Raw genomic sequence first — 24,635 nt, forward strand, 5'->3', positions numbered from 1 at the left:
CAAACTGTTTGTCTTTGATTATTCTCACCCCACTTTAATCGCTCTTTTACTTCTTAAAGCTTTGTTTTCACTTTGTAACTTTGAGGGATGTATTCAGAGATCACCCAAAATAGAAAGCAGAAAGGTTTCTTCAATTCTGCTTTCCACTAAGTATCCCTGCCTCGGGTCGTTGTCTAAGAGGGGAGGGAGGCTGCTCACCCAGAGCCAGAGACCATGAAGAAACACTACTCCGTTGGTGCCTGTCCCTGTCCGGGGTGCACACAGCCGTCTCCCCCAAAGACCCCATCCCGGAGAGCCCCCAACTGAGGGATGCAGAAGACCCTTACCCAAAATGACTACTCAGAGATCATCAAAATAGAAAGCAGAAAGGTTGTTTATTAATAAATTCTCATGAGAATGAGCAATTCCACCGCGAGGAGGGAAAGAGAAAACTCGCGGTAGAAGGGCTCATTCTCATGAGAATTTATTAATAAACAACCTTTCTGCTTTCTATTTTGATGATCTCTGAGTAGTCATTTTGGGTAAGGGTCTTCTGCATCTCTCACCTAACGCTTTGTATTTTTTGCCTGAAAGATAATGTGGCATTTCAGGTAGGGGGCCCGCCAGCCTTGGTCTGAAACACTTCGTTTCATGTCTTTGTTTTTTTAACACATACTACCTGTGTGACCGACCATGGGCAAGCAAACCATCTAGCTTCCATATCTCAGATTTCTCTTAAGCCCAAATTGTAGATGAGTCTCTGATCGGTCTCTGTGGGAGGATGCCCTAACCTGATGAAATTATGAGTCGAGAACACTCTCCTCCCCCACTGGGGAGGCAAAATGATGGGGGCATCATTTTGCACTTTTGTGCAAACTACATGGTTGAAATTGTTATCATATTCTTTCTGTTTCTATGTTTCAATTCCTGATAGTTCCCACAGAACAGAAAGTATACAAATATGCTTTCTGTATATATTTGTTTCTTTTCTATTCCTTCCACTCCTTTCCTCACGCAAGTGACCCGGTCCCTGGAAAAATTGGGTAGTAAAAATATATATTTATTGAATAACTAGTGGATTTGGTCCCTATGGGTGAAGAGTTTGAAACAGATTAGGATCACTAATAGAGGAAATCACCAAAAGAATATGAAACCAATAGAGGAAACTAAGTGGTTTTTTGTGCATAAGGATGTCCAATATTTGTTCAAGTTGCTACCCTGTTTCTTTGGGGATTTATCTGATATGGGAGATTGGAGCTTTGGTCTTAATTTGCAGATCGTTAGTTATAATAGCCGGAAAGTAAGAGGGGCTTAATCCTCATAATAGGGTAAAGCCAGATTGTGATGTCCTTTGGGGAGTACCGTTCCTAGGTAACAGAAAGTTGACATCACAGAGTACTAGCATAAGAGGGCTGACTGATAGAGACAAGGAATTGATATAGTGGGTGCGTGTGCCTTCGCTACTTACTTGCTGTCATGCATTGAAAGTGGCAAGCAAAGAGGATAATCCCTGGAATGACTTGATGTTTAAAAGGTATTTGTCGAGATTTTATTATCAGTTTTTGGTACTTGTGGAGAGGTGGGAGCCTCTGCTTTCTCCATTTGGAGCAAATTCCACAGTGGGGAGGGGGAAACTGCCTGAAACCTTATAGAACAAGAATTGAGGTTATATGGTAATATGTCGAGTCAGGACTCCTGACTCAGAAATGTAGTTTTACAACTGGAAGGGATCTAGGGTAGTTTGGTTCGATCTTTCCTATTTTAAAAACGAAACCGAGACCCAGAAAAGTAAAGCGGTCTATTTATCTAGCGAACCCCGGAAGTGGCAGCCTCGAGATTTGAATTCGGGTCTCTTTCTGAATCCTGAGCTCTGTCCTCTACAGCTTGGTGCCTCCCAAACCTAATCCGTTATTGACTTAGAAAAATGAAGCAAATTCAGATCCTTTTGGTAGGGTGGGGAGGAGGAGGGAGACGGGGAGGCGGTCTAGCGTTTCTTCTGTGCCGTTGATTAGCCCGGACTTTGTGTTCTCTGACACCGCGGCTCCTAGCCTCTGCGTGCCGCCGGCTTACTGGGCTGCCTTTTTCCCCGTGCGGCTTGAGTTTGCCGAAGCGGCCAATAGCCTAATCGCGCCAACTTGTAAAAACCGAGTTGGACAGGCAGGGGCTCCTCTCTCCGCTCGCCCGCCTTCTCTTCCCGCACCCACTACGAAGGCGATGGGCAAAGACAATCGTCCCGAGGACCCTTAAAGTGGGGAGTAAGAAAGGGAAGGGAGCGAGTTTTCTCAGCGTCCCCCGGAAACTGGGTTGGGGAAGGAGAAGGGGGAAGTAGAACGCCCGGCGCCGGCGCTTGCGCGGTTAGGCCTAGCTGTCGGGGCGGACGTGGGGGCGTAAGCGTGCGGGGCGGACCCTGCCCTGCTCTCGGGAGGCGGCAGGTTACAGTTTTTGTTTTGCCCTCGAACCCTCCGGCTCTGGGTCCCGGGAGCCCAGAAGGAGGATCGGCTGCAGCCGCGGTCCCTGAGCGTCTGCGCCCTAGTTTGTCCCGGAGACCGAAAGGAAGGGCTGGGGGTGGACGGTGCTTGGGAAGCCGCTGTGAACAGGCGCGAGGCCAGGGCCAGAGCATGGGGGCCGGAGTCGCCGGGCCGGGCCCTGCCCCTCACTGTGTTCTCTGCCGCTGGGCGGGCCTCGAAGCCTTGAACCGGGCCCCCGCCCACGGCCGCCCTGGGTTGGCAGCAGCATGAGCCGCCCCGTCGTCTAGAGTTGCCTCCGCCTCCTCCATCCCCATCACTCCCCACTCCTGGTCCCCGCCCCCGCCCCCCCACTCCCCCCCGGCGTCCTGAGGTGAATGGGAGCCCAGAGCTGAGTCCCGGCACCTGCCCCCCGCCATGGCTCAGGAGAAGATGGAGCTGGACCTGGAGCTGCCACCGGGTACTGACGGGGGCGGCTTGCGGAGGTCCAACAGCGCTCCGCTCATCCATGGGCTCAGGTGAGTGAGGGCCAGCTGGGCGGCCGAGGATGCTGGGGGGGGGGGGGGCTCCTGTGCGCATGCGCCCCACATCCGCTTCAGCAGGTGTTTCTTCAACCATCTCCCCTCCTCCATCATTTCTTCATCTTTTCCAAACTGACCCTCCCCCCAACCCCCTTTCATTATCTTCTCCTCACCTTGAGTCCGAACGGTACCGACCCGACCCGGCCCGGCCCGAGGCTGACCCAGGAGAGCTAGCTTGCCCCGAGGTTGACATAGATACTGTCCTGGCTGGGAGCCCGGTACCAAGTGCCGCAGCTAATTGCCGTAGAGTGGAGCAGGTGCCTTTCCTGGTTTGGGCTAACTTTCTTCATCATTTCTAGGTAACTCTCCCTTGTCTCTTCTCCCTACCCCACCCCATTCCCCAATCTTTGTGCTCTGGTTAATTTTTGTCATGAGTGAACAATGTCTTTCTCCCCCCCCCCCCTCCCCCCAACCACCATTCCCTTACAGATATCCTCCCGACTCCCAGGGCAGAGTGGAAAGACACTTTCCCTGAGCCGAAAAGGTGTTGCAGAAATGTTACACCCGCATGTATCAGATGACAGTAAACATTTCTGACAATGGCAACTAAAATTTGTACTTTTTTTTGCCCAAGAATTGAATGCTGGTTAATATATAGTATTTTAACTTTATTCTGACATCCTGCTAATGTTATAAGTAAGATGATAGATTTAGAGCTGAAAAGGACCTTCGAGGCCCTCGAGACCGACTTCCCCTCATTTTTCAGATGAGAAAAGTGAAATGCAGAGAAGCTAAGAGACAGATGTATCCCAAGGTCAGACAGATAATGATATCTTAGATTTGAATTCAGGTTCGTTGATTCCTGATTTCAGCATTATGACCTCCCAAACTTTTTGAGGTAAGAAGGCATCAATTTCCATACTGCTGAAAGTGAAAAGAAATTTGAGTTTTACAAAGTTATTACAAAATAATGTGTATGGACAGGGAAGTACAAGCAAAAAGATGCTGAATTTCTCGTAGGCCTGGGTTAGAATCTCAGCTCTGTCACTTCCTGTGTTCTTGAACAAATCACTTAATCTCTGCACCTCATTTTCCTCATCTGTAGTGTGAAGAAGTTGGACCAGTCGGTTTCTGAGTTAGGCTTTCTGAACTTTGTGGGTCATGGACCTCTTTGGTAATCAGGTAACCAGGTAAAAAGCTACAAATCTCTTGAAATGGTTTTTGATCATTGCAAGAAACACGAAGTTTCATAAGGAGGTTAGTGAAAATAAGGTTCAGGTTTATGGATCCCCCACAGACCCCATGGCCCCAGGTTTATTGAACCCCCATAAGGCCCCATGGACCCCCCCATGGACCCCAGGTTGAGCCCCTACTCTAAAGTCACTTTCAGTTTTAAAAATCCATAATCCTATGAAAGTATTTTATCTAAATAGGCAAGTAGGAGATGGAGAGCTACCCCAAGAAGGGAACCTTGTGATATGTTTATATTTAAGAAGCTGAGTGATTTAGAAAATATAGGATTTCATTGTGATTTTGAGCTTTTATTTAGGGCCAGTGGTGAATGTAAGAAAGCACTGAGGACTAATGCCAGGGTTGGTCAGTGATGGAAGGTTTCATGAAGGAAAAAAGTAACAGATCCCAAGGGAATGAAGAAAGCCATTTGCTTGACAAGAACTTTCAATGATGGTCACAGGCTCAAAGATGGCATAGAAAAATAGGAAAGACTAGCAGAAAACTAGGACACAAAGTAGATATTGAAGTAAAGTGACTGAATGTTGCATCTGTCAGATTTTCAGCTTCAAGATATTTGCAGGGTCCAACTTTAAATGAGGGTAAAACATTCCATTCAGGAGAAGCTGAGGGTTGGAAACTGAAGGGACCAAGTTGCCAAAAAAAAAAAAAAAAAAAAAATTAGAGCTTCAGCTACCTCCCTGGGTGATTTAGAGGACTTTGCTCACAAAGCATTATGCAAATGGAAGCTTATTATAATGTACTATTATCTGCCTGAATACAAGGAGGGCTGGACCTCTATTAGAGGTCCTGTCCAGGGTCCATGAAGTAACACTAACAATGCTATTTTAGGAGACACAGGATTTGGTCAGAGGTTAATCCACAAAGTTCCGGAAGGTATTGTAAGCTTTGACTTCCAACTGGGAAATTTGGATTTTTACCTAGGCTCCTTTCAGCTCTACTATGTATGCCGATCACTTTTTTTCCTTTTCATTGCCATTCCTTCCTCAATACCATTCCAGGCCAAGACAGCTTTTTATTCAGTACTTGTTAAACATCCTTTCACTTCTTTCAAATAACTTCCTGGACTCATTTAATGATGCCTCTTTAAGAAATCCCACTGTCGTCTTTGCACCAGCATTTGATAGTTTGTGCTTCTTAACAAGTTCTTTAGGGCAAGTATTAATCTGGTTATAGAGTTTCCAGGCTTTTGTATATGTGATTATAAGCCTAAAAGTCAGGGACCGATTTTTTTTTTCAGGTTCTTAGTTCTTTATAATCCTTTTTTGTTTTTTTCCATTTGACTAGTTTTATTACTGGAATGAGCAACAAAATAAAATTATTGGTAGAAATTTCCCTCTCTTCTCCCCTACCCCTCAGCTATTAGAAAAGAATATAGAAATTAACATAGTTAACTATTTTCTTAGGCCTGTCATTAAACTAAATATTTCTCTGAATCTTTGAGTTGTCCATTCCTGTATTTGAATTTTTTTCTTTGGTAGGCTGAAGACTGACCTCAGACTTGAGTGAGGAGAAAATTCAGTTTTAGATGGCTTAGAAACTTAGGAGATGAGTTTATGCTCTAAGCGATTCACTTTTGTCCTTGTCACCTGTTTCCATTAGCGAACTACTAAGGAACTACTAATTCTGAGGAGTTAGACAACGATTCCTTCCTATTACCCTTTATGGGAATGGATTGATTAGGCTGGGAAGTAGAAAATGAGGGATATTTCTGGAGTCTACCATGTTGGATTTCCTCTTCATTCAAGTTAAAAGGTAATTGCTTAAAGGTGATCTGAGGTTTACATTTTTGGAGGCCCCCTCCTAACTTTGAATGACAGGTATAAAGTCATACTCTGAACTTCATCTGAAAGCAAATTTAATGCTAATTTTCCAACAACATTAAGCTATTCGTATTAGGAATGTCATTAAGGATAGGATACCCAAATTCTTGGATTCACATCTAAATTTGATTGATTAATTGTGATGCTAACTGTACTTTCTAGCTGTTTACTTTAGGGACATGGTTCTTTTTTTTTTTTTTTTAATCACCCATGATGGCTTATATTTGACAAATGTTTGTATTTTGGTTTCAGTGATAATTCACAGATATTCCAGGCTGATATGTTAAGAACCAGAAGAAACAGTACTACATTTTTAAACCGGCACAACCTGGTAAGAAAATGTTGATAGCTTATTCATTATTACCTACACTTGTACCATTTTAACAATATTTAGGGAAAGATCAATGCATATACTATTAATAATTTTCTGCATTTGTGGTAGAATTTCTTTCTAAAGCCCTTATGGCTTTAACAATGATTTTTTTTTTTTTCAATATAGGAGACCATTAAATTTCAATTTTTTTTTTTTTTTGCTTGAAAAGGGAATTTTCACAGTTTACTTAGAGGAATCTAGTGTTCATTTTCCTTTGGTCTTAAACATGAAGTTTCAAAGGAGGTTAGTGAAAATAAGGTTCAGGTTTATGGACTCTCCACAAACCCCATGGGCCCCAGGTTTATGGACCACTCCCTACAGACCCCAGGTGGAGTCCCTACTCTAAGGTCACTTTCAGCTCTAAAAGTCCATAATCCTATGAAAGTATTTTATCTAAATAGACAGGTAGGAGATGGAGAGCTACCCCAACAAGAGAGCCTTGTGATATGTTTATATTTGAGAAGCTGAATGATTTAGAAAATATAGGATTTCATTGTGATTTTGAGCTTTTGAGTGTATTAATATCACATAATATCTAACCAAAAATAGCCTTTTTACAACAATCATCTTTCAATGTGGCATTTATTGTTTTAAATCAGTAAGCAAAAATGAATAAAAGCATGTATTCTAACTGAACACATTTTATTAATATCATCTCTGGTACAAATTTTGTTGAATATGTAACTTGGAAATAATTTTTGAATATTTCTTTACTGAGCCTAAGCCTAATGGAATCATGGAAATGATCCTCTTGGAATTTAAATTTAAATATATATATATATATGTTGCATTAATGGCATTACTGATGGGAATGTCAGAAATAATTCTTGTATATTGCATGCCTTAGGGATTCTAGGCTCTCAGTTTGTATGTAGGTTGTAGAATTTAGAACTGAAAGAGAAGAGATCATTGAGCCCAACTCTCCTCATTTTACAGATAAGAAAAATGAGGCACAGGGAGATTAAGTGTTTTTCCCAGAGTTGCACAGCTATTAAATGTCTGGGACAATTTGAAGCCAGATTTTCCTGGCATTCGTGCTCTGTTGATACCAACTTGTTTCTCAGTGATCCGATTTAATGTAACATAGCCATCTCATACAATGTTTCATTGGTGTAGCAGGCTTGAGATTTTTAATATGTTGATAATAACAATTTCAAGGCTTAGGTTAATGTAACACTTCAAGGATCTTGATTTTTTCAGTTTGGCTACTCCTTGTATAGAAATTACAAATTATAAATCCTTTACAGCAGAGGTATCAAATTTGTAAAACTCCCTGTGAACCAGCTTAAATTGTATTTAGGAAATGTTAACAAAGTAAATACAAAGAGAGTACAACATAGATAATGTTGATTAGTGGTTTTCTAAGTCATTCAATGGCCCACAGTCTTGCATTGAAGACTTTTGAGTCAGCCTGTAGAATACTATTATAGCACTTTATATTTTACAAAGTGCTTTTATTGCCATCATTCTCTCCAGCCAAACTGTACTACATGTCATCTCTAACTCTATCCGTCCGTCTTCCTACCAAACCACCATTTTGTGCCTGGTATTCCAGCCCCCCAGTCCAGTCGTCTCTCCTTTCCCTCTCTCTCCACCCTGGTAAATTCCTAATACTTTTCTGGAATCTCTTTGCATATCCCATTCTCTCAAGTATCTTAGTTATTTGTTATTCGTCCTATTAAATTGTAGGCTTCTAGAGAGCAAGGTCTGCTTCATATCCTCAGCACCTAGCATAGTGCCTTCTCTGTACCTAGTAGGTTCTGAATAAATGTTTGTTGAGCTGGATCAAATTCCTTAAAACCCAGATTAATTAAATAACACATCCATGAAATCTGTGAATGTATTACCTATTTCCCCCTCTGATCTCTCATAATGCCTTGCCTTATGCTTTCCTTATCTTATATTACTTTGTATTTTAGTTCTTTGGGTATCTAGCCTATCCTTCTACTAAATCCTGAGCTCTGCACTGATAAGGAGGACTGTATCTTTTCTAAACTTAATTATATCGATGCCTAACAGTACTGGACACCACAATGGGAATATTTATTAATGGAATTCTCCTGTTGCTAGCTAGAAAGCAGTGTGATGCAGTGGGAAGAGAGTTCTGAATTTGGAGTTTAGAGAACTTATATTTGAATAATGGCTCCCAGCAGATCTATTTCTTGAGGGTACAACCTAAGTCTTACTGACTTAGAGAAGATGCATCCTTCAGCATCTAGTATATTGCTTTGCATTCTGTACACAAACACATTTTGGATTTGAATTCAGTTCTGTGATCCATTTTCAGTTATTAATTAGTATTCACTAATTAGAATAATAGTCTAGAGACTGTTTCTTGCTTTATACCCCTGCCTCTAATCCAGCTTTTGGACAAGGGCCTGGACAAGTACGAGTCCTCTCACTATGTTGAAATAATAATGGTGCATGTTTATTTTTTTTAGCATAAAGTAACACACTAATGTCAGTATAAGATTTATTATCTGTTTGGTATCCAGTCATTCTTTGTTATGTTGGTGTGCTTCAGCTAATTTGAATTCAATTAAAAAAAAAAACCGAGTTACTATTTGTTTTTAAAGAAATATAGTTTTGATGCTTTCAAATATATGAAATCTAACTTGACTAAATGTTGGCCTAGTAGAAAATCTTTTGGTTACTGAATGAAAGACGTGAATGATTTATAATCCATCATTTGTATGTAAATTATATTCTTCATACAATGCTTAAGGACACTTAAACAGTTTTGCCTCTTAAGAAAAAGGTTTAAATATATTTCTTAAAATCTTGGTTCAATGTCACTTTCACTATCAGAAAGAATTTGCTTAGCAAAGATAAGCTTAAGTTTATCACCACTTCCCCTTGATTGTTACAAAATCTGAAATAGTTGAGCCTGATTTTAACAAGTTGCTATAAATATAACTATGGGACATATTTGGCGATCTTTCTAAGTTAACCCTGAAAGGACCAGAGATACCCAAGATACCCTGTTATAAAGCACAAATTATCTCGTCTTAGATTTTTCTTTATATTCATTAGCTTCTCTAAAACTATTGAATCATATTTCTTATGAGAGTCATTTTGGATGAGAAGTACTAAGCTGTGTTTTGCACTTTGAAAAGAGTGTCCACATTGAGATCACAAATCCATCAAAGTCTGAATTTAAACTCAGGTTCTTTGGCTTCAGAGCCCCCATTCTTTTCACTTCATCATACTTTTTTATTAATATAGTATTCTTTTCTGTCCCCTGTTACCCAGGCGAGCAGTTCTCTTGATCTATATCAGAAACTCTAAACCTTTCATTAACATTTCAATTTAATTTTTGCAAGTTTTAGTGTGAATTAAGTAGCAACAGTAAAACAAAATTTTTCAAATTTTTCTGTATTGTTTTGCAGCTGCTACCATCTTCCCCTCTTCGAATACCTAGTAGCCGGATTCATCAGCTCAAACAGGTAAGAAAATTTGGGGAGAAAAAACTTTGAAAAGCAAAAGCAAAGATAGCTTTATAGATACCATGGTGTGTGTGTGGTAGTGCTATAAAATATTGTTGATAATTTAGATTTTCAGTTTAGGGGTGGTATTAGTTTGGAAAATACTTTTTTTTTTTTTTTTTTACATTTTAAATGAAGTTTTTATTACTTTTTAGATAGTAATAGTTTTTGAAAATAATATAACTATATGTTACATAATGCCCTTTTCTCTCAGGGAAATCAGAGAATTGTTACTTAGGAAAACATTTTCACTTACAAAATAGATATAGTCATATTCACCATGATTATGCCATTTTAATTCCATTGTTGCTTTAAAAAAAATTTCACAAATTGTTACTTGACTGTTCATAGGGCTGCTTTTGTGTTTTATTTCTTTTGTTATCACCCTAATTTCAGAGACATGGTATGAGGGGGTTTTTTTGTTGTTGTGTTTTTTTGGGGGGCGTTTTGGTCAAAATAAGCAAAAAATGTAAATGGTATGAGTCTTTATTTTGCAGTATATCATTTGCAAAGAATCTACTCATGACTTCATTGTGAGAAGTAATTTAGGTTTTCAGGCTGGTTACCAGACTGCCTCAATACACTTTCCTCAGTTTCCACTCTGGCATAGTCCTGATAGCCACCCTTTTCCCCCATGAGCGTTTTCTCTTCCTCTCTCCTCTCCCAAAAGAGCATGATGATAACATGATACTCACATTGAGGCCTCTGTGTGGATAGATGTGTGTATTGAAGCCTTCACATTTTTAAAGTGATAAAAACAGCTTCCAGCCATTGTCCAAGTAAGCTTTTATCTCTGAAACTTGTATGGGCTGTCCCCTCAATTATTCTAGGTATTTGAGCCTTGGTTACATGTTGTTAGTTATCAAAGTTCTAAGTAAAGAATATTTTAACTGTAGCTAGTAATAGAGATAGTACAGCAGCTTATTATCTATATTCAATATACAGAAAAAGAGATAAGTTGACGGAGAAAAGCAGAAATGGGTTAGCCTCCAGTCTGGCTATGGATTTAATGGAAAAATTTAGATTTATTTTCAGCAATTTAATTTTCTGCTCTATTTTTTTCCCCAGTTGCCCATTTCTTATTTCTTTATATCTGGTCTTTTATTGTGATTTCTCTTTGGCCATAGAAGTTAACATTTTAAATTCAAGATAGTGTCACATATGTTGTTTAATAATATTGCCCCTTTGTATTCTGAAAATGAAACTTAACTGGCATTAGGTTGTTTGTGTCTTGTTACATGGGCTTCCTAAGCGTCTTAAGTAGAGAAACATCACTCAACATATTCATTTTTAGAAGAGTGAAAATAATTTCTTTTGTAAAATATTCCTCCAAAAGGACATTTTTGCCTATATCTACATTTAAGCTCATGTGTATGGGAAGCTGGATCTTCTACTACCTCTTCTTTCCTCTCGGTGCTAGTAGCAATATTACAGGGGTAAAGTACATCTCTATTCCATAGGTAGGCCATCTCAAGTGGAAATGGAACACAGTCGTTTCCCTCCATATTATATACCACATAATATCCCCTCTATGTCTCCTGTATCCCTGTTATTTATGCCTTCTGAAATTAAAATTGATATTACAAATTATTTCCCTTTTTTAAAAAAAATGAAATCTTAAAGTTAGAAGAGACCCCTGAAGTTATTTATCTATTTCGACATTCTCCATAGGTGGTCATTTAGACTCTATTTGAACATCTCAGCTCATGAGTGATTCACTACCTCTTGAGGCAGCAGTAATTACCAGAAAGGCTTTCTTTAAATTTAGCTGAAAATAATAAGTCATGAGACCAAAAGAGTAAAGATGAAACATGAGTACTCAACTCCTGACAGAGAGGTGATGAACTTAAAATACAGAAAGAGACCTTCCTTTTGGGACATGGCTAATGTGGGAATTTGTTTGGCCAGCTTATGAGGGCTTTATTCGTTTTTGGTTTTTCCTTTTAATTTGCTATGAGGAGATGTGGAGGGAATGGGAGGGATAGATTAATAGAAGAATACTTTTTTAACTGAAAAATAAAAATGGGGAACTAAAAAAAATGTTTTTTAAAGAAGCAGCTTAAATCTGCCTCTAACTTGTACTCTAGCTCTAAACTCTGAAGAAAAGCAGAATAAACCTAAGCCCTCTAATGCAGTAGAACCCTTCAAATATTTGAAGATAGTTATTCCTATTCTCCCCTAAGTCATCTCTTTCCAGACTAAAGATTCCCTGCTCCTTCAGTCATATATAACATGATTGCAAATCCCTTTGTTCTCAGTTACCCATTTTGGGCTATGCTTTGCAGCTATATCCCTTCTTAAAATATAATGCTCTGTACTATAGGCAGTAATTCATATGCCATCTGGCTAGGATGGAATACCACAAGGGTATCCTTTATTCTGGACATTGTGCTTCTACTAATATAGACTAAAAGGACATTACTCTCTATTGAGTTTATAATCAGTTAAATCCTCCAGATCTTTTTTCTTCCCCATATTTTCCTGAGTCTTGTACTTATACGGTTGTTTTTTCAACATTTTAAGTGCTAGACTTTACATTTGTGCCAGCTAGATTTTATTTTATTGTAATTGGCCTTTTGTTCCATCCCACTAAGATCAGTTCAGATGTGTTCAGATCTCAGCTCTGTCATTCTGTCATCTGAAAATTTGATAAGCCATGCCATCAATTTCTTCATTCAAATCCATTAGTGATGATGGTATGAGAGAATGGAGTCAGAGAGAGAGAACTCTGCTGTCCCAACAGTTTACTGACCTTCCCACCTTACCTACATAATACAGTGATTTGACTCTTTAAGGATTGAATCAGTCACAAACATGATCATAGTCTTGAGGTTGTCATTCTTTAGGTTTAGACTTATTCCACTGAGGCCAAGAGGTAATAGGTAGATGCTATCAAGAGACAAATTTAGATTTTTTCTGTAAAGAAAAAACTTACATCACAGTTAGAATTGCCCCGAAGTAAGAGGAGCTGCCAGAGGTCTTGGGTTCATTCTTTCTAGAGGTCTTCTTAAGCATGTTCTTGATCATGGAGATGCTTAGTAAGGTACCATTTGGATTCGATTGCCTCTAGCGTCCCTTCAGACTCTTGAAATTTTCATGCTTTTGAGTCAGTGACAAAGTGACTTTGTGAACTGAATCTGTCTGAGATAAATTGTGCTAATTGCAGACAGACATCCAGAAATTATATTGTAAGGAGCCGTTCTTAAGCCTTGGCTAAGATGTGTTTTGTGAGTGTTTCTTTCTTTCTATATTAGCCCTGAAGTTGCATCTTTTACTCCTTTATTTGGATTTTACCTTTGGGGTGTATTTTAAATTGCACAGAAAATTGTAACATGGTGGTAAAAGCTCTGAACTGACAGTCAAAAGAACTGGCTTCTAATCTATACTTTAGCAAGTCACTTAACCTTTTCTGAACCTCACTTTTCTTATCTGTGTAATAGAGATAACATCTGACCTGTTTAGCTCAGGGCTCTTAGGAGAATTGGTTGGAATATATAACTAGGAAATTTGTAAAGTGCTTTATAAGGTAAGATTGTATAAGTATCATACCATCAAGTATTTTAAATGCTCATTGTGAATGACTGAAAATTTCACACTTTTTGATAGGAACATTTTAAGGATTTTTTTTTTGGGTGGGGAGAGCTGGGGCAATTGGGGTTAAGTGACTTGCCTAGGGTCACACAGCTAGGAAGTGTTAAGTGTCTAAGGCCAGATTTGAATCCAGGTCCTCCTGCATTCTAGCACTAGAGAAATCTTTCTAAAATAGCCTCATTGCTAATGTAACTTATTATTGCTGTTCACTTATTTTCTGTTATGTCAGATTCTTTGTGACCCCACTTTGAGGTTTTCTTGGTGAAGAGACTGGAATGGTTTGTCATTTCCTTCTCCAGCTCATTTTACTGGTGAGAACCTGAAGGAAGTGACTTGCCTAGAGTCACACAGCTAATAAATGTCTGAGACCAGATTTGAACTCACAAAGATGAGTCCAAGCCTGGCACTCTAGCCATTCTGCAAACATAACTATCCTGCTCAAAAAATACCAGTGGCTGCCTGTTATTACCTACTGAGTAAGATCCAAACTCCTCTTCTGACATTCGGAGTCCTTCATAATCTGACTCCGCCTTGTCTATTTACTATCACTATCACTATCACTATCACTACATGATAGTATAGACCTTAAAGTCCTAGCAGAACAGTCTCTTCTGTTCTTGAACAGATAAAGTTTATTCCTATCTCTCAACTTTTGATCATGTTCTCCCTGTTTTACCCTTTCACAAAGCTTTCCGTGATACTTTTTAAGTGGGTATTTTGGTACAAGTCTGAATGTTAAGCAATAACAATCGTACTTGTTCAAGGTCTCTTTCTCTGTAGCAGAGTGGGAAAAAAAAAAGATGAGATTTTATCAAATATTAAATAAAATCAGGTAAAGATTCAATGCATTTAGTGTGGTCATTTTTCTTGTCCTTCAGGAAGAAGGGATGGACATGCTAAACAGAGAAACTGTGCATGAACGGTGAGTATATTACATTTAATTTAAAGTGTCTTAGGATTTAGTATCTTATTTCCAGGTACATTTGTATCCCATCTTTATTTTATTTTTAAAAATGGCCAGGGGTGATTTTTTTTGTCTTTTCCTTCTTTTTTTTTTTAGAGAAGTTCAAACTGCAATGCAGATAAGCCAGACATGGGAAGAAAGTCTAACTTTGGTAAAGTATTTATATTTCATTTTTGCATAAATTTTTTAAAACTTTGTACTTACCAAGATGTTATTCTTCCCTATTTTCTGCTTCCTTATTTCAAAACCTTAAATCCCCTTTGATGAAAAATTAGGATGAGATGTGCTTCCCATTTACTGTAACTTAAAAGGCTTTCAAGAAGAAATGTTGTATGGCTTAGCTTATGAGGTTATTCTCTACTTTTTAAGAGTTGGGTTCTCAATAAATAACTGTCTAAAACAAGCCATCACTTTAGTTATGGAACACTCACTCCTTGGTCTCGATGATAGGCTTCAAAAAAGTCTAGTCGGAATTCTTAGGTGATAAAACAATATAAATTCTTATTTTCTCTCCCTAATTTACTAACTATTGAATTTTAAAGCCACAGATGGTGGATTTCGTGAAAATTTTATTTTATGTTATATCCATAATACATATATCCCCACCATTATTTTAGCCTATACTCTTCAATTGAAAAAGATTTAGAGAACTTAGAAACTTACTAAAAAATGTTATGACTCCTGTGTACAGATTATGGTAGCTTAATTGTGGTAGTTGAATGATCACCCATTTTCATTCTTAGTGAGCTTGATTGATGAAGTAAAGATTGAGCTGAATTCTCAGATTCTTGTTTGATATCTCTTTCAGAGCCTTAAATAAACCTAGTAACTAGAAAAGTTTTACTAGTGAAGGTAATTTCTTTTCCTAAATGTACTGGAATACCACAGTTGACAGGTTATCTCTATTGATTCCAGCAGGAAAATACAGATGGGCTTTGGGGACCCTTTGCCAGCTTGATTTGGTGCTATTGGAACTTAGAGCTCATATTTTATTTTTAATTTTAAAATCTATTTTCCCCCAATTACATATAAAAGAATTTTTAACATTTTTAATAGCTTTTTATTTTTCCAAATACATGCAAAGATAGTTTTCAACATTCACCTTTGTAAAACCCTGTGTTCTAAATTTTTCTCCCTCCCTCCCTCCCATTAGACAACAAGTAATCCAATATAGGTTAACCATGTGCAATTCTTCTAAATGTATTTCCATATTCATCATGCTGCACAAGAAAAATCAGATCAAAAGGTGATTAACATTTGTTTTTTAAAATTTTTTTTTGAGTTTCACATTTTTTCCTCTGCCTCATTGAGAAGGCAAGCAACATGGGTTTGAAAACTGAAAATAGGTTACACATGTCCAGTCATGTAAAACCTATTTCCATGTTTTTCATGTTATAAAAGAAAACACCAACAACAAAAAAATAAAACAAAGAAAAGATATGCTTCGAATTACATTCAGACTCCATCAGTTTTTTCTCTGGAGATGGAGAGCACTTTTCATCATAAGGCCTTCAGAATTCTTAGATCATTGTATTGCTGAGAATAGCTAAGTCATTCACAGTAGATCATCATGCAGTGTTATTATTACTGTATACAATGCTCTCCTGGTTCTGCTCATATCACTTCATATCAGTTCATGTAAGTCTTTCTGAGAACATCTTTTAGAGCTGATACTTGTCATTTTGGTATTTATTTTTAATGTAAGGAGATGCCATTGTTCCTGTTTTCCCACTAGTACCCAGTTTCAACTATTTCTTCTATGATCATTTTTTAAGCAGTATTATTTTCAGTATCATCTCCACTCACATTTAGGGAAAGGTAATATTCCCCTTTTCTCCAGTACCTTGACATTTTGTAGTACCAGCTCATTTGGAGCTACAATATAGCTACTGGAAATTTTGGGGAATCCATTTAACTCCACGTAACTGGTTCTCCCAAAACATAAGGTATATCACCTGTCAATGGAACTGCTTTTGGGGTTCCTTGCCATGGTGTAGACTTGGTAGAAATTCTGAGCTCTTCCCAAACAGTGAAAGTGATAGTTGCTTCTTCCTAGCAGCAGCATCTACAATCCAATATTTCCTCATTGCTGTCACCTAGGTTCAACTATTAGTGATATAATTACCTACTGTTCCATTTACCTAGAATGATAACGATGGAGAGAAGTCATCATCCCCAAGGCGTGTTGATTTTATTCCAGTTTCTCCTGCCCCTTCACCTACTAGGGGAATTGGAAAGGTAAGAGAATGAAGCTCGACCATGTGCACCTAATAGTCATCCAATGAGCCAATAAAATGTGCCTTTTAAGCATCTGCTCTATCCAACACACTGTGTGAGTTACTGGGGGAAAACAAAGGCTAAGGTGACACTTAGGAAAACTTATGCTCCCAATTCTGAACAGTTTCTCTTACTGTGGTATATGTGATTTGGAAAATGGCATTTCTTCTTCTTTTTAACTCTGTTGCATTTTGTTTTGTTTTTGTTTTTTTTAGCAATGCTATTCGCCTTCATTACAAACTTTTGTTGCCAGCAATGGGATGCCTCCTAGTCCTATTCCCAGTCCGACTAGACGTTTTACCACGTAAGTTCACATTATATGAGAATACCAAGTTGATTCTAACTGAAATAGTTATATTTTTCTTTCTGAGTTTTTTTTTTTTCTGGACCTAGTAAACATAGGTTGTGTCTTTTCATAACTGAGTTAAAACTCTTTTTAAGTCAACATTTCACATACAATGAAATAGCCAGCTGAATTTAGCCATATTTGTACACATGAAATCTCCCCTTTGGTACATATTGATTCACAAATATAATTTTCCAGATACAAATGTACCCATTCATCTACCTGTAAACATGCAAATATGCAAAGAATCTATGATTTCATGAACATCTAACTTCTGATATAGGACCTCCTTCTACAAACCAAAACTGAAAATTAAAGTCCTAAGGCTTTGAAAACTATATGAGCTTCTCCTGTAGCTGCTAACAGATATGTGAAGAAGTCAGTGTTTGATACAAAACTGAATGGGCCAGTACTTCCCCCCCATCCAGACTGCTGGCATTTTATTTTGTAGATAAGTATTTGCAAATTTCATAAAGTCACTTTATAAGTGATTGCCCAGGGTCTTATAGCTTATAACTGTCAAAGATGAGATTTGAGCCCCTAAGTCTTCATGATTCCAAGTCCAGCCCTCTGCCGCCATTATACATACTGCCTCTATGTAACTCTTGGTCTGTAATAGCCCTGTGAATTAAGGCAGAGTCATAACTAAGACTGCATAGCTTTCCATTAATTTGTCCAAATTTAGGAAGATTTTCCTGGCTGGCGAGCAGAATTAGAAATATGTTTGCTACTGCGTTGTTCCTATTCTCACTCAGAATTAGGACAGAACAATTAGAAGCTTCTTCTGCTGTACACTTGGGACTGGAGAAAAGTTGGGTCTGACTTCTGAAATCTACATTTCAGAATGTCCACATTTTCTGGTTTAATAAGTTGTGCCAGCTGGACCTAGTTGTTCAAATCCTTTTCTGGGAGTAGTAATGGCTTTGCTCTGCTAATGTTGTAGACTTATGATTACAACTGTTGATGTATACATAGAGGCATGGTAATGACAAATATGATTCATATCACATCAGCAGGAGGAGTCAGAGTCCTATCAACTGTATCAGACCGAGTGTGCTTGGACCCATAAAGAGAAAAGGTACTGTGGTTCCCTGGGAGTTTGGGAAAGAGAACTTATAAAATTGTACTTTCTTAATATGTACTCTAAGTAGTAACTTGGACTTATATAATACTTTCCCATTACAAGTAATTTCACATATATTCTCACTAAATCATTATCAAGTAGTGGTTTTGTTAAGATTGGTTTTTCACTGACCATGTAACATTTGACAGTTACTGGAAGTATCATGATAAAAATGCTTTTCAATTTAGACAACTTAGTTCAATGAGTATTTTATTGATTTTTCTTCCAGTGATTGATATGGATAATATTAAAATGTAGCAAAAATTTTTAAATAGTTGAGGTTGTAGTGTTTGTTTTTATTCTTAGTTTTAAAAAAGGTGGGATGAAAGGAAGGAGCATGGTAGGTTTTGGGATGATGACTTAAGCAAGTGGGTGATTTTTGAGCCAGTCTTGCCACAACTCATCCCATCTCCATTTAACTTTGTTCTTCTTTTCTACTTGATTAGTAATTAAAATAAATTGCATATTTCGAAAGAAATTTAATTTGCTTGGAGTAGGATGGTGAAAATGGAAGAATAGAAGGGGTCAAGAAGGAGAGAACAGAACCACAGCATGCTTTCTTCTCACAAACATAATACATTTTGGACTAATTATTATGACAGGCTTCCAGCATAGCATATTTAATTAAACCAAAACATATGTATTTCTTTGTAATTGCTCTTCAATTATTGAAGACTGAGCTGTGGAGCAAGGTCTTTTAAAAAAAAATTTTAAAATAAGACTGCCCATAACTTAAGATATTTGAGCCAGTGTCATGCAAAAGCAGTAAGTCCAGGGGGTAGTAGAGCACTTGGAATCTTTTTAATATATTAAAGATATGCTCAAGTTCAAAATTTTGTGCACTAGCTTAACTGGAATCTTTTGCCCTTTTAGGAGATTGAGGTTTTGTCACTTTGGACAAAACATAATTAGCTTATATTTTAGCATAATTGGCAAAACATAAAAGCTGCTTTTACCTGTTATAGAAGTGACCGTTCTCTTTTAACTCAATCACTTAAGAGCATGGACCCTGCAACACCCCCAAAAAAGTAGAAAAAGAGGCTACCAAGAACAAACTGGGTGATGGCAGGCAAGGCTAAAGAAGTTAGTGCTCTTAAGCTAGACAAGAGAACCTTACAGGGTGAAGAGTAACTCTTAGGAAGACGATCCAAAGCATAACAAAGTTTACAGATAAATGGCAATGGGCCATTTTCTCTCAGAATGAGGCAAAAGAGTCTGGACTTAAAGAGACAATAACGAGCAGTTTGGCTGGTTGGTTTAGAAAGGTTGTCTTGCTAAAGAAAACTGTGATATCAGATGGCTTGCTGTCTTGGGGAGGGGAGAGGTAAGGAAGGGAGGGAGTTTTACAAAAATGAATGCTATAAACTATCTTTACATGTATTTGGAAAAATAAAATACTTTTGGGGGAAATGACTATGTTACCAAAAAAAAAAAAATGGTTACCACCTCCCACCTATCATAAATGATAAATTTGGAGAGGACGTGGAAAAAGAGGAACATTAATGCACTGTTGGTGGAGTTGTGAACTGATTCAACCATTCTGGAGAACAATTTGGAACTATGCCCAAAGGGCTATCAAATGTCAGACTTTGACTTAGCAATACCAGTATTGGTATCCCAAAGAAAGAAAAAACAAAAAGGAATGTACTTATAGCCACAAAATATTTACGGCAACTTTTTGTGATGGCAAAGAATTGGATGGAACACTTTTTTGTGTTATACAAAATGATGAGCCAGGATACTTTAAGAAAAACCTGGGAAGACTTATATGAACTGATGCAGAGTGAAATGAGAAAAGCCAGGAGAACATTGTACACAGTAACAGCAACATTGTATGATGATCAACTGTGAATTACTTAGTTATTCTCAGCAATACAGTGATCTAAAATAATTCTGAAAGACTTAGGACGAAAATGTTATCCACTTCCAGAAAAAGAACTCATGACATGAATTCAAAATGAAACATACTTTTTTTATTTTTGCTTTATTCTTCTTGGTTAAGTTTTTTTGGTCGATATTTTTTTTCAACATGGCTAATGTGAAAATGTTTTGCATGACTGTACATGTATAATTATATCAAATTGTTTGAAAGAGGAAGGGAGAGAATTTGGAACTCAAATTTTTTTTTTAATTATAATTTTTGTTTACATGTAATTGAGACAAAAATTAGATTAAAAAAAGAAAAAAGAAAACTGTGAGACCTTTTCTGAACTTAGATTTTTTTCCAAGGTGTTTAATGCATAGAAGACTGGCTTTCCTTAAATGGCAAAAGTCATGTCTGGAGGCATGGGTGGAGAGATGCGTTAAATAACCTTCAAGCCCTCCAAGATACATAGTAATCTTTCCAAGGAAGAGTTAAGAGAATCTATCCATGTGAATGCTTAAAGAAACAAAAAAGATGTGGCCTTTGGTTCTGGAGGATTGTATAATCCTGCCTTTGCACAAAGGGTTCTTCCAGCAATGGAATTCTGTAAGCATTAGATAGCTTAACATTTATTCAAAAGTGACCATAAAGTTGTTTTAATACACTCTTTGGGGTGAAAATACACACATACTCCCCACCTCCATCCCCTCAGCCTTAAGCTCTTTAAAGCTGGCTTTGCCACTGTGTTTTTTTCATAGGTGAAATAGAAAATGAAGATCAACCAAAGCGATTTTTTCAAGGTACCAGTAGTAATCTGCTTTCACCTGATGTGCCATCGGCTCCTGATACATGGTAAGCAATTTAACTTTGAGTTTCCAATATTCATTAAGGTGTGTATTGCATGGTTTTATTTGGCACATTTCTTTTTAGATGTCAGCAAGCTATTCTCAAATAGATTTATTGATTAGTTTGTATAGTTAATTGATGTTAGTTCTCAGGCATGTGTACATGTCACACTGTTTATGTAATGGGTGTGTTTTTTGAAAATGTGACCATAGGAATAGATTACTATATGGTACATGGAAGACATATGATTATGCACACCTGAGGAAAAAAAAAACATACTTCTCTCCCATTTGAACCCCAGTAAACCTACTTCAGTGGGAAAAAGAGAACTGTTCTTTCTTACTCTTGACTTTATTATCCAACTGGTGTCCTGAAACTGTAACTATCATCACTTTTTTGCTGTAATTGGTCTGTGATCATTTGCACTTTTCCCCCTGCGAAATGCACATTCAAATCTCTTGATTTCTGTTTACGATGGGTGGCCTTTTCTTCTCCTAGTCTGTCTTCAGATGCTCTTGATGGAAACCACAGCAGTGCTGGATCTTCTTGTAACTCACCAGCTAAAGTCAGCACTACCACCGACTCTCCTGTGTCACCCTCTGACTCGGGCTCTCCATTTATCTCTGTAGCTGAGCTTTCATCTAAGTGATTCACCACTCCAAGATTTGTTTTTCTGATGGAGAGAAAAATCCAGTTGGAGCAATAATGTAGAATTGTATCACGTGATTTGGGCTATTTCCTCTCTTATATTTTTCCCCTTAGGAGTATCCAGAAGTATTGTTATTCTAGAGAACTTCCACATCCAGTTCCTGAGGATAAGCTTAAATTCAACATAGTAATCTTTCAAAAAATATCTCCTAAAAGAGTAGTATGTTGAAGCTATAAACATACATCTTTTAAGCTGCTAATATATCTTTCATGTACACATGCCTGAAAAATAACATCAATTAACTATACAAACTAATCAATATATATCTATGTTGCCCCTTGATTAATTTTTGTCAGTAATTGAAAGTGCTGTTTATTTATGGGAATAGTAAGTTCTGATAAAGTATAATTGTTAAAAGAGTATCACAAACTGATGTTTGAAAATGACACTTTGCGCCCACACTAGTTCTTAATAGTTTCAGTAATTGCTAGCCTTCACTTAAAAAAGAAAAATAACCAAGCTATCAACAGCTATTTTTTGAAGTATGCTTATTATAACATACTAATCTTACGATTGTCTGTTTTACACAGGAATCTAGAGATATTTGCTTTGTTTTGGGAAGAGAAAGGGATAGTAGAAGGAGGAAAAAATCCTAAATGAATAGCAAAAGCAAAATGCTTAATTGGGGCTTTGGGCCAGTATTCAACTTGTGTTTTATCTTGATCAATTTTATATTTAGATGTGAAGGAAAAGTCAGTGTTGCTTAGTTGTAGCCTTATGCATTTTTGTAAATTCCTTTTTATTTCTAATTATGACTGCTGATTTGATTAAATATGGTTCCTATATGTAATAGATTTTCTGTCAGACTTACCTACTTCCTTTTACTCCCTAAATGACTGTAAATATATATTTTTTTTTAACTCCAACTGTTTTGCTATCTAAAAATCTTTTAAGGGATTAAAAAAAATTTAGAAATAGAATAGCCCTAGCAGAGTGTTAAATTTTAAAACCTGAAATAAGTGCTTTAAACAATAGGGGATAGTTAGCATACTGTGTAAATTTAGAAAGGGAATTTTCCAATTTTAAGTAGAGAGTAGATTGAAATGGACTTAGTTAATCAGTTAAGGACAGTCCTTATAAAACACATTTCCTTTTCAAAGGAGATACTAGAGCAGTGATTTAGCTGTATTCTCAAATGGGAAAAGACACAGGTACAGAGGACTGCGTTGCAAAAGCCTTGAAGGCCTTCTCCATAAGAGATTGTCTTGGTCTATGGATAAATATCACCACATACTCCCAAGTATGCACCATTCATCGTGATCGACTTCTGAGAAGGGAATAGAATTCTCCTGATGAACAGCTATGAGTTAATGGGACTGGTGGTATAATCGTAGTTATGCTTTAGCTTCCTTGTTCCCTAGATCTTAGGCTTATTAGAGAAAGAGAAAGAGGTTAGAAGGATTTTACCGCAACTGGATGTGGTAGCAATTCCGTACCTTACCCTCAGCTCCCTCCCCCCAAAAGTTGTCCATCAACAAAGACAGAAAAGGTTCTACAGCAATGATGCATTTGCACAGACTTTGGGTGAGGATAGAATGTTCCAAAAGAAAAACCACTGAAGATAGAATGAAGTGAACTTTCAGGGGGAAAACACTGCTATCAGAAATCTTGTATAAATTCATAGCTAAGTAATACATTAGTACGTACTTATATATGTAGGGGGTACCGATAATTGGACCCCTCTAGGAAAGGGTTTGCTTTGGTAATCATAGCCCTGCTTAACTCAGACAACTGTTCACTCTCTTCAAGTTAGTTTAGACTTCTATATCATGTACTAGAATAACGTAACTCACTACAGTATGCTTGGTGTGGCATTTGTGAATACTGTTATTGGCTTTTCATTCTTGATTAATCATTGCAACTGTTGCCTTTTGAGCTTGTGTAATGGAAGGAGCTTGTTTTTCTCTCTATAAAAGACTTTCTTTCCCTCTCTTGGTATTCAACCCCAAAGAATTGCTTAACTTTTCCATGCTGTTTTTGTGGTTGGTTCCTTTTGCGTGTGGTAAGGCTGTAGTTTATCTTAAACATGCCAAAGACCTGTCACATCATTCTTCTGTAGGGAAGACTGATTCTGGGGGGTTTGACTTTGCTTGTCTCATTTTTTCCTGAATGAGTCTCTTATTGTCTAATCTAGAACTCGTCTTAAAAGATGCAAGAACAAGAGCTAGTTGTGCTGTGTATGTGTCGCTGTGTCCTCTTTCTGTTGTATTTATGCTAGTTTTCAAAATGCTAATAAAGATTAAAATGAAAGAGAAACGTGCCTCCCAAAAGTTCTTTCTTGGTGTGATACTTCTTGGCTTAAAAAAAAATCTGTTCATCTTTGCTACCCGACTTCTCTCGGAGAAATCTTATAAGCCAGCTTGAGAAATTCACTTTTGCCATTATTGTAACTGAGCTGTTTGTTTTATGTCTTTCTTTCATATCAAAGCAGAGAAATGGTTGGTTGCTAAAATGTTTGGATTAAATTTATACTCACCCATGTAATCTACCAAAGAATCAAGATCTCCAAACTCTTCTTATCTGAATTTTCACATAAATTTGCCCCATTTCATGAAAGGTTTCATATGTGAAATTCGGAAAAGAGGAAAACAGCTCTATGACCCTTAAATTGCCATATCATCCAAAAATGTGTTTTTATTTTGTTTGGACCTGTAATTTCGCTGGTATAAGGAACTCCTGATGAGGAAATGCCTTCTCTTAATGCAGATCAGCTACTGTTTGAGTGCCACTTGTAATCTAAAGAGTTGATTGGGACATTGAGAGGTTAAGTAGTATCACCAATATCAGAGGGGAGACTTGAACCCTGGTATCCTGAGTCTGAGGCTGTGAGCTGTTTCTCCCAAATATGCCATCCTCAAAAATGACACCGGAATTCCGTCACTCAAAAAAATAAAATATATATACATACATACATATATCCATATCTCTCTCTTTATACACATGCATATGTAGATCTATGTACACTTGTGTCCGTGTGTATTTATAAGAAATCCATCACTCAGATTGTGAAAGTGGAAT

General features: G+C 37.6%; 1 protein-coding gene across 4 annotated transcripts in view; it reads left to right on the forward strand.

Annotated features, from left to right (window-relative positions):
* The first annotated feature begins 1,369 nt into the window (after positions 1-1,369).
* The window catches only part of LOC100928328 (protein FAM122A), a 37,051-nt gene continuing 13,785 nt past the window's right edge, over positions 1,370-24,635 (forward strand). The window contains exons 1-10 of one of the 4 annotated variants that reach the window (XM_012553264.2): positions 1,370-1,513; positions 6,292-6,370; positions 9,802-9,858; positions 14,367-14,410; positions 14,549-14,603; positions 16,598-16,690; positions 16,945-17,033; positions 18,089-18,153; positions 20,821-20,914; positions 21,407-21,747. In XM_012553264.2, the coding sequence (XP_012408718.1) occupies positions 1,503-1,513; positions 6,292-6,370; positions 9,802-9,858; positions 14,367-14,410; positions 14,549-14,603; positions 16,598-16,690; positions 16,945-17,033; positions 18,089-18,153; positions 20,821-20,914; positions 21,407-21,557 (738 nt within the window). In that variant the 5' untranslated portion in view covers positions 1,370-1,502 and the 3' untranslated portion in view covers positions 21,558-21,747. Of the gene's footprint in view, positions 1,514-2,160; positions 2,963-5,863; positions 5,972-6,291; positions 6,371-9,801; positions 9,859-14,366; positions 14,411-14,548; positions 14,604-16,597; positions 16,691-16,944; positions 17,034-18,088; positions 18,154-20,820; positions 20,915-21,406; positions 21,748-24,635 lie in introns of those variants that run through there. The other 3 variants (XM_031944319.1, XM_031944321.1, XM_031944322.1) reach the window with 3 other exon arrangements.

This window comes from Sarcophilus harrisii, chromosome X (assembly GCF_902635505.1).
Source record: "Sarcophilus harrisii chromosome X, mSarHar1.11, whole genome shotgun sequence".
NCBI lineage: Eukaryota > Metazoa > Chordata > Mammalia > Dasyuromorphia > Dasyuridae > Sarcophilus > Sarcophilus harrisii.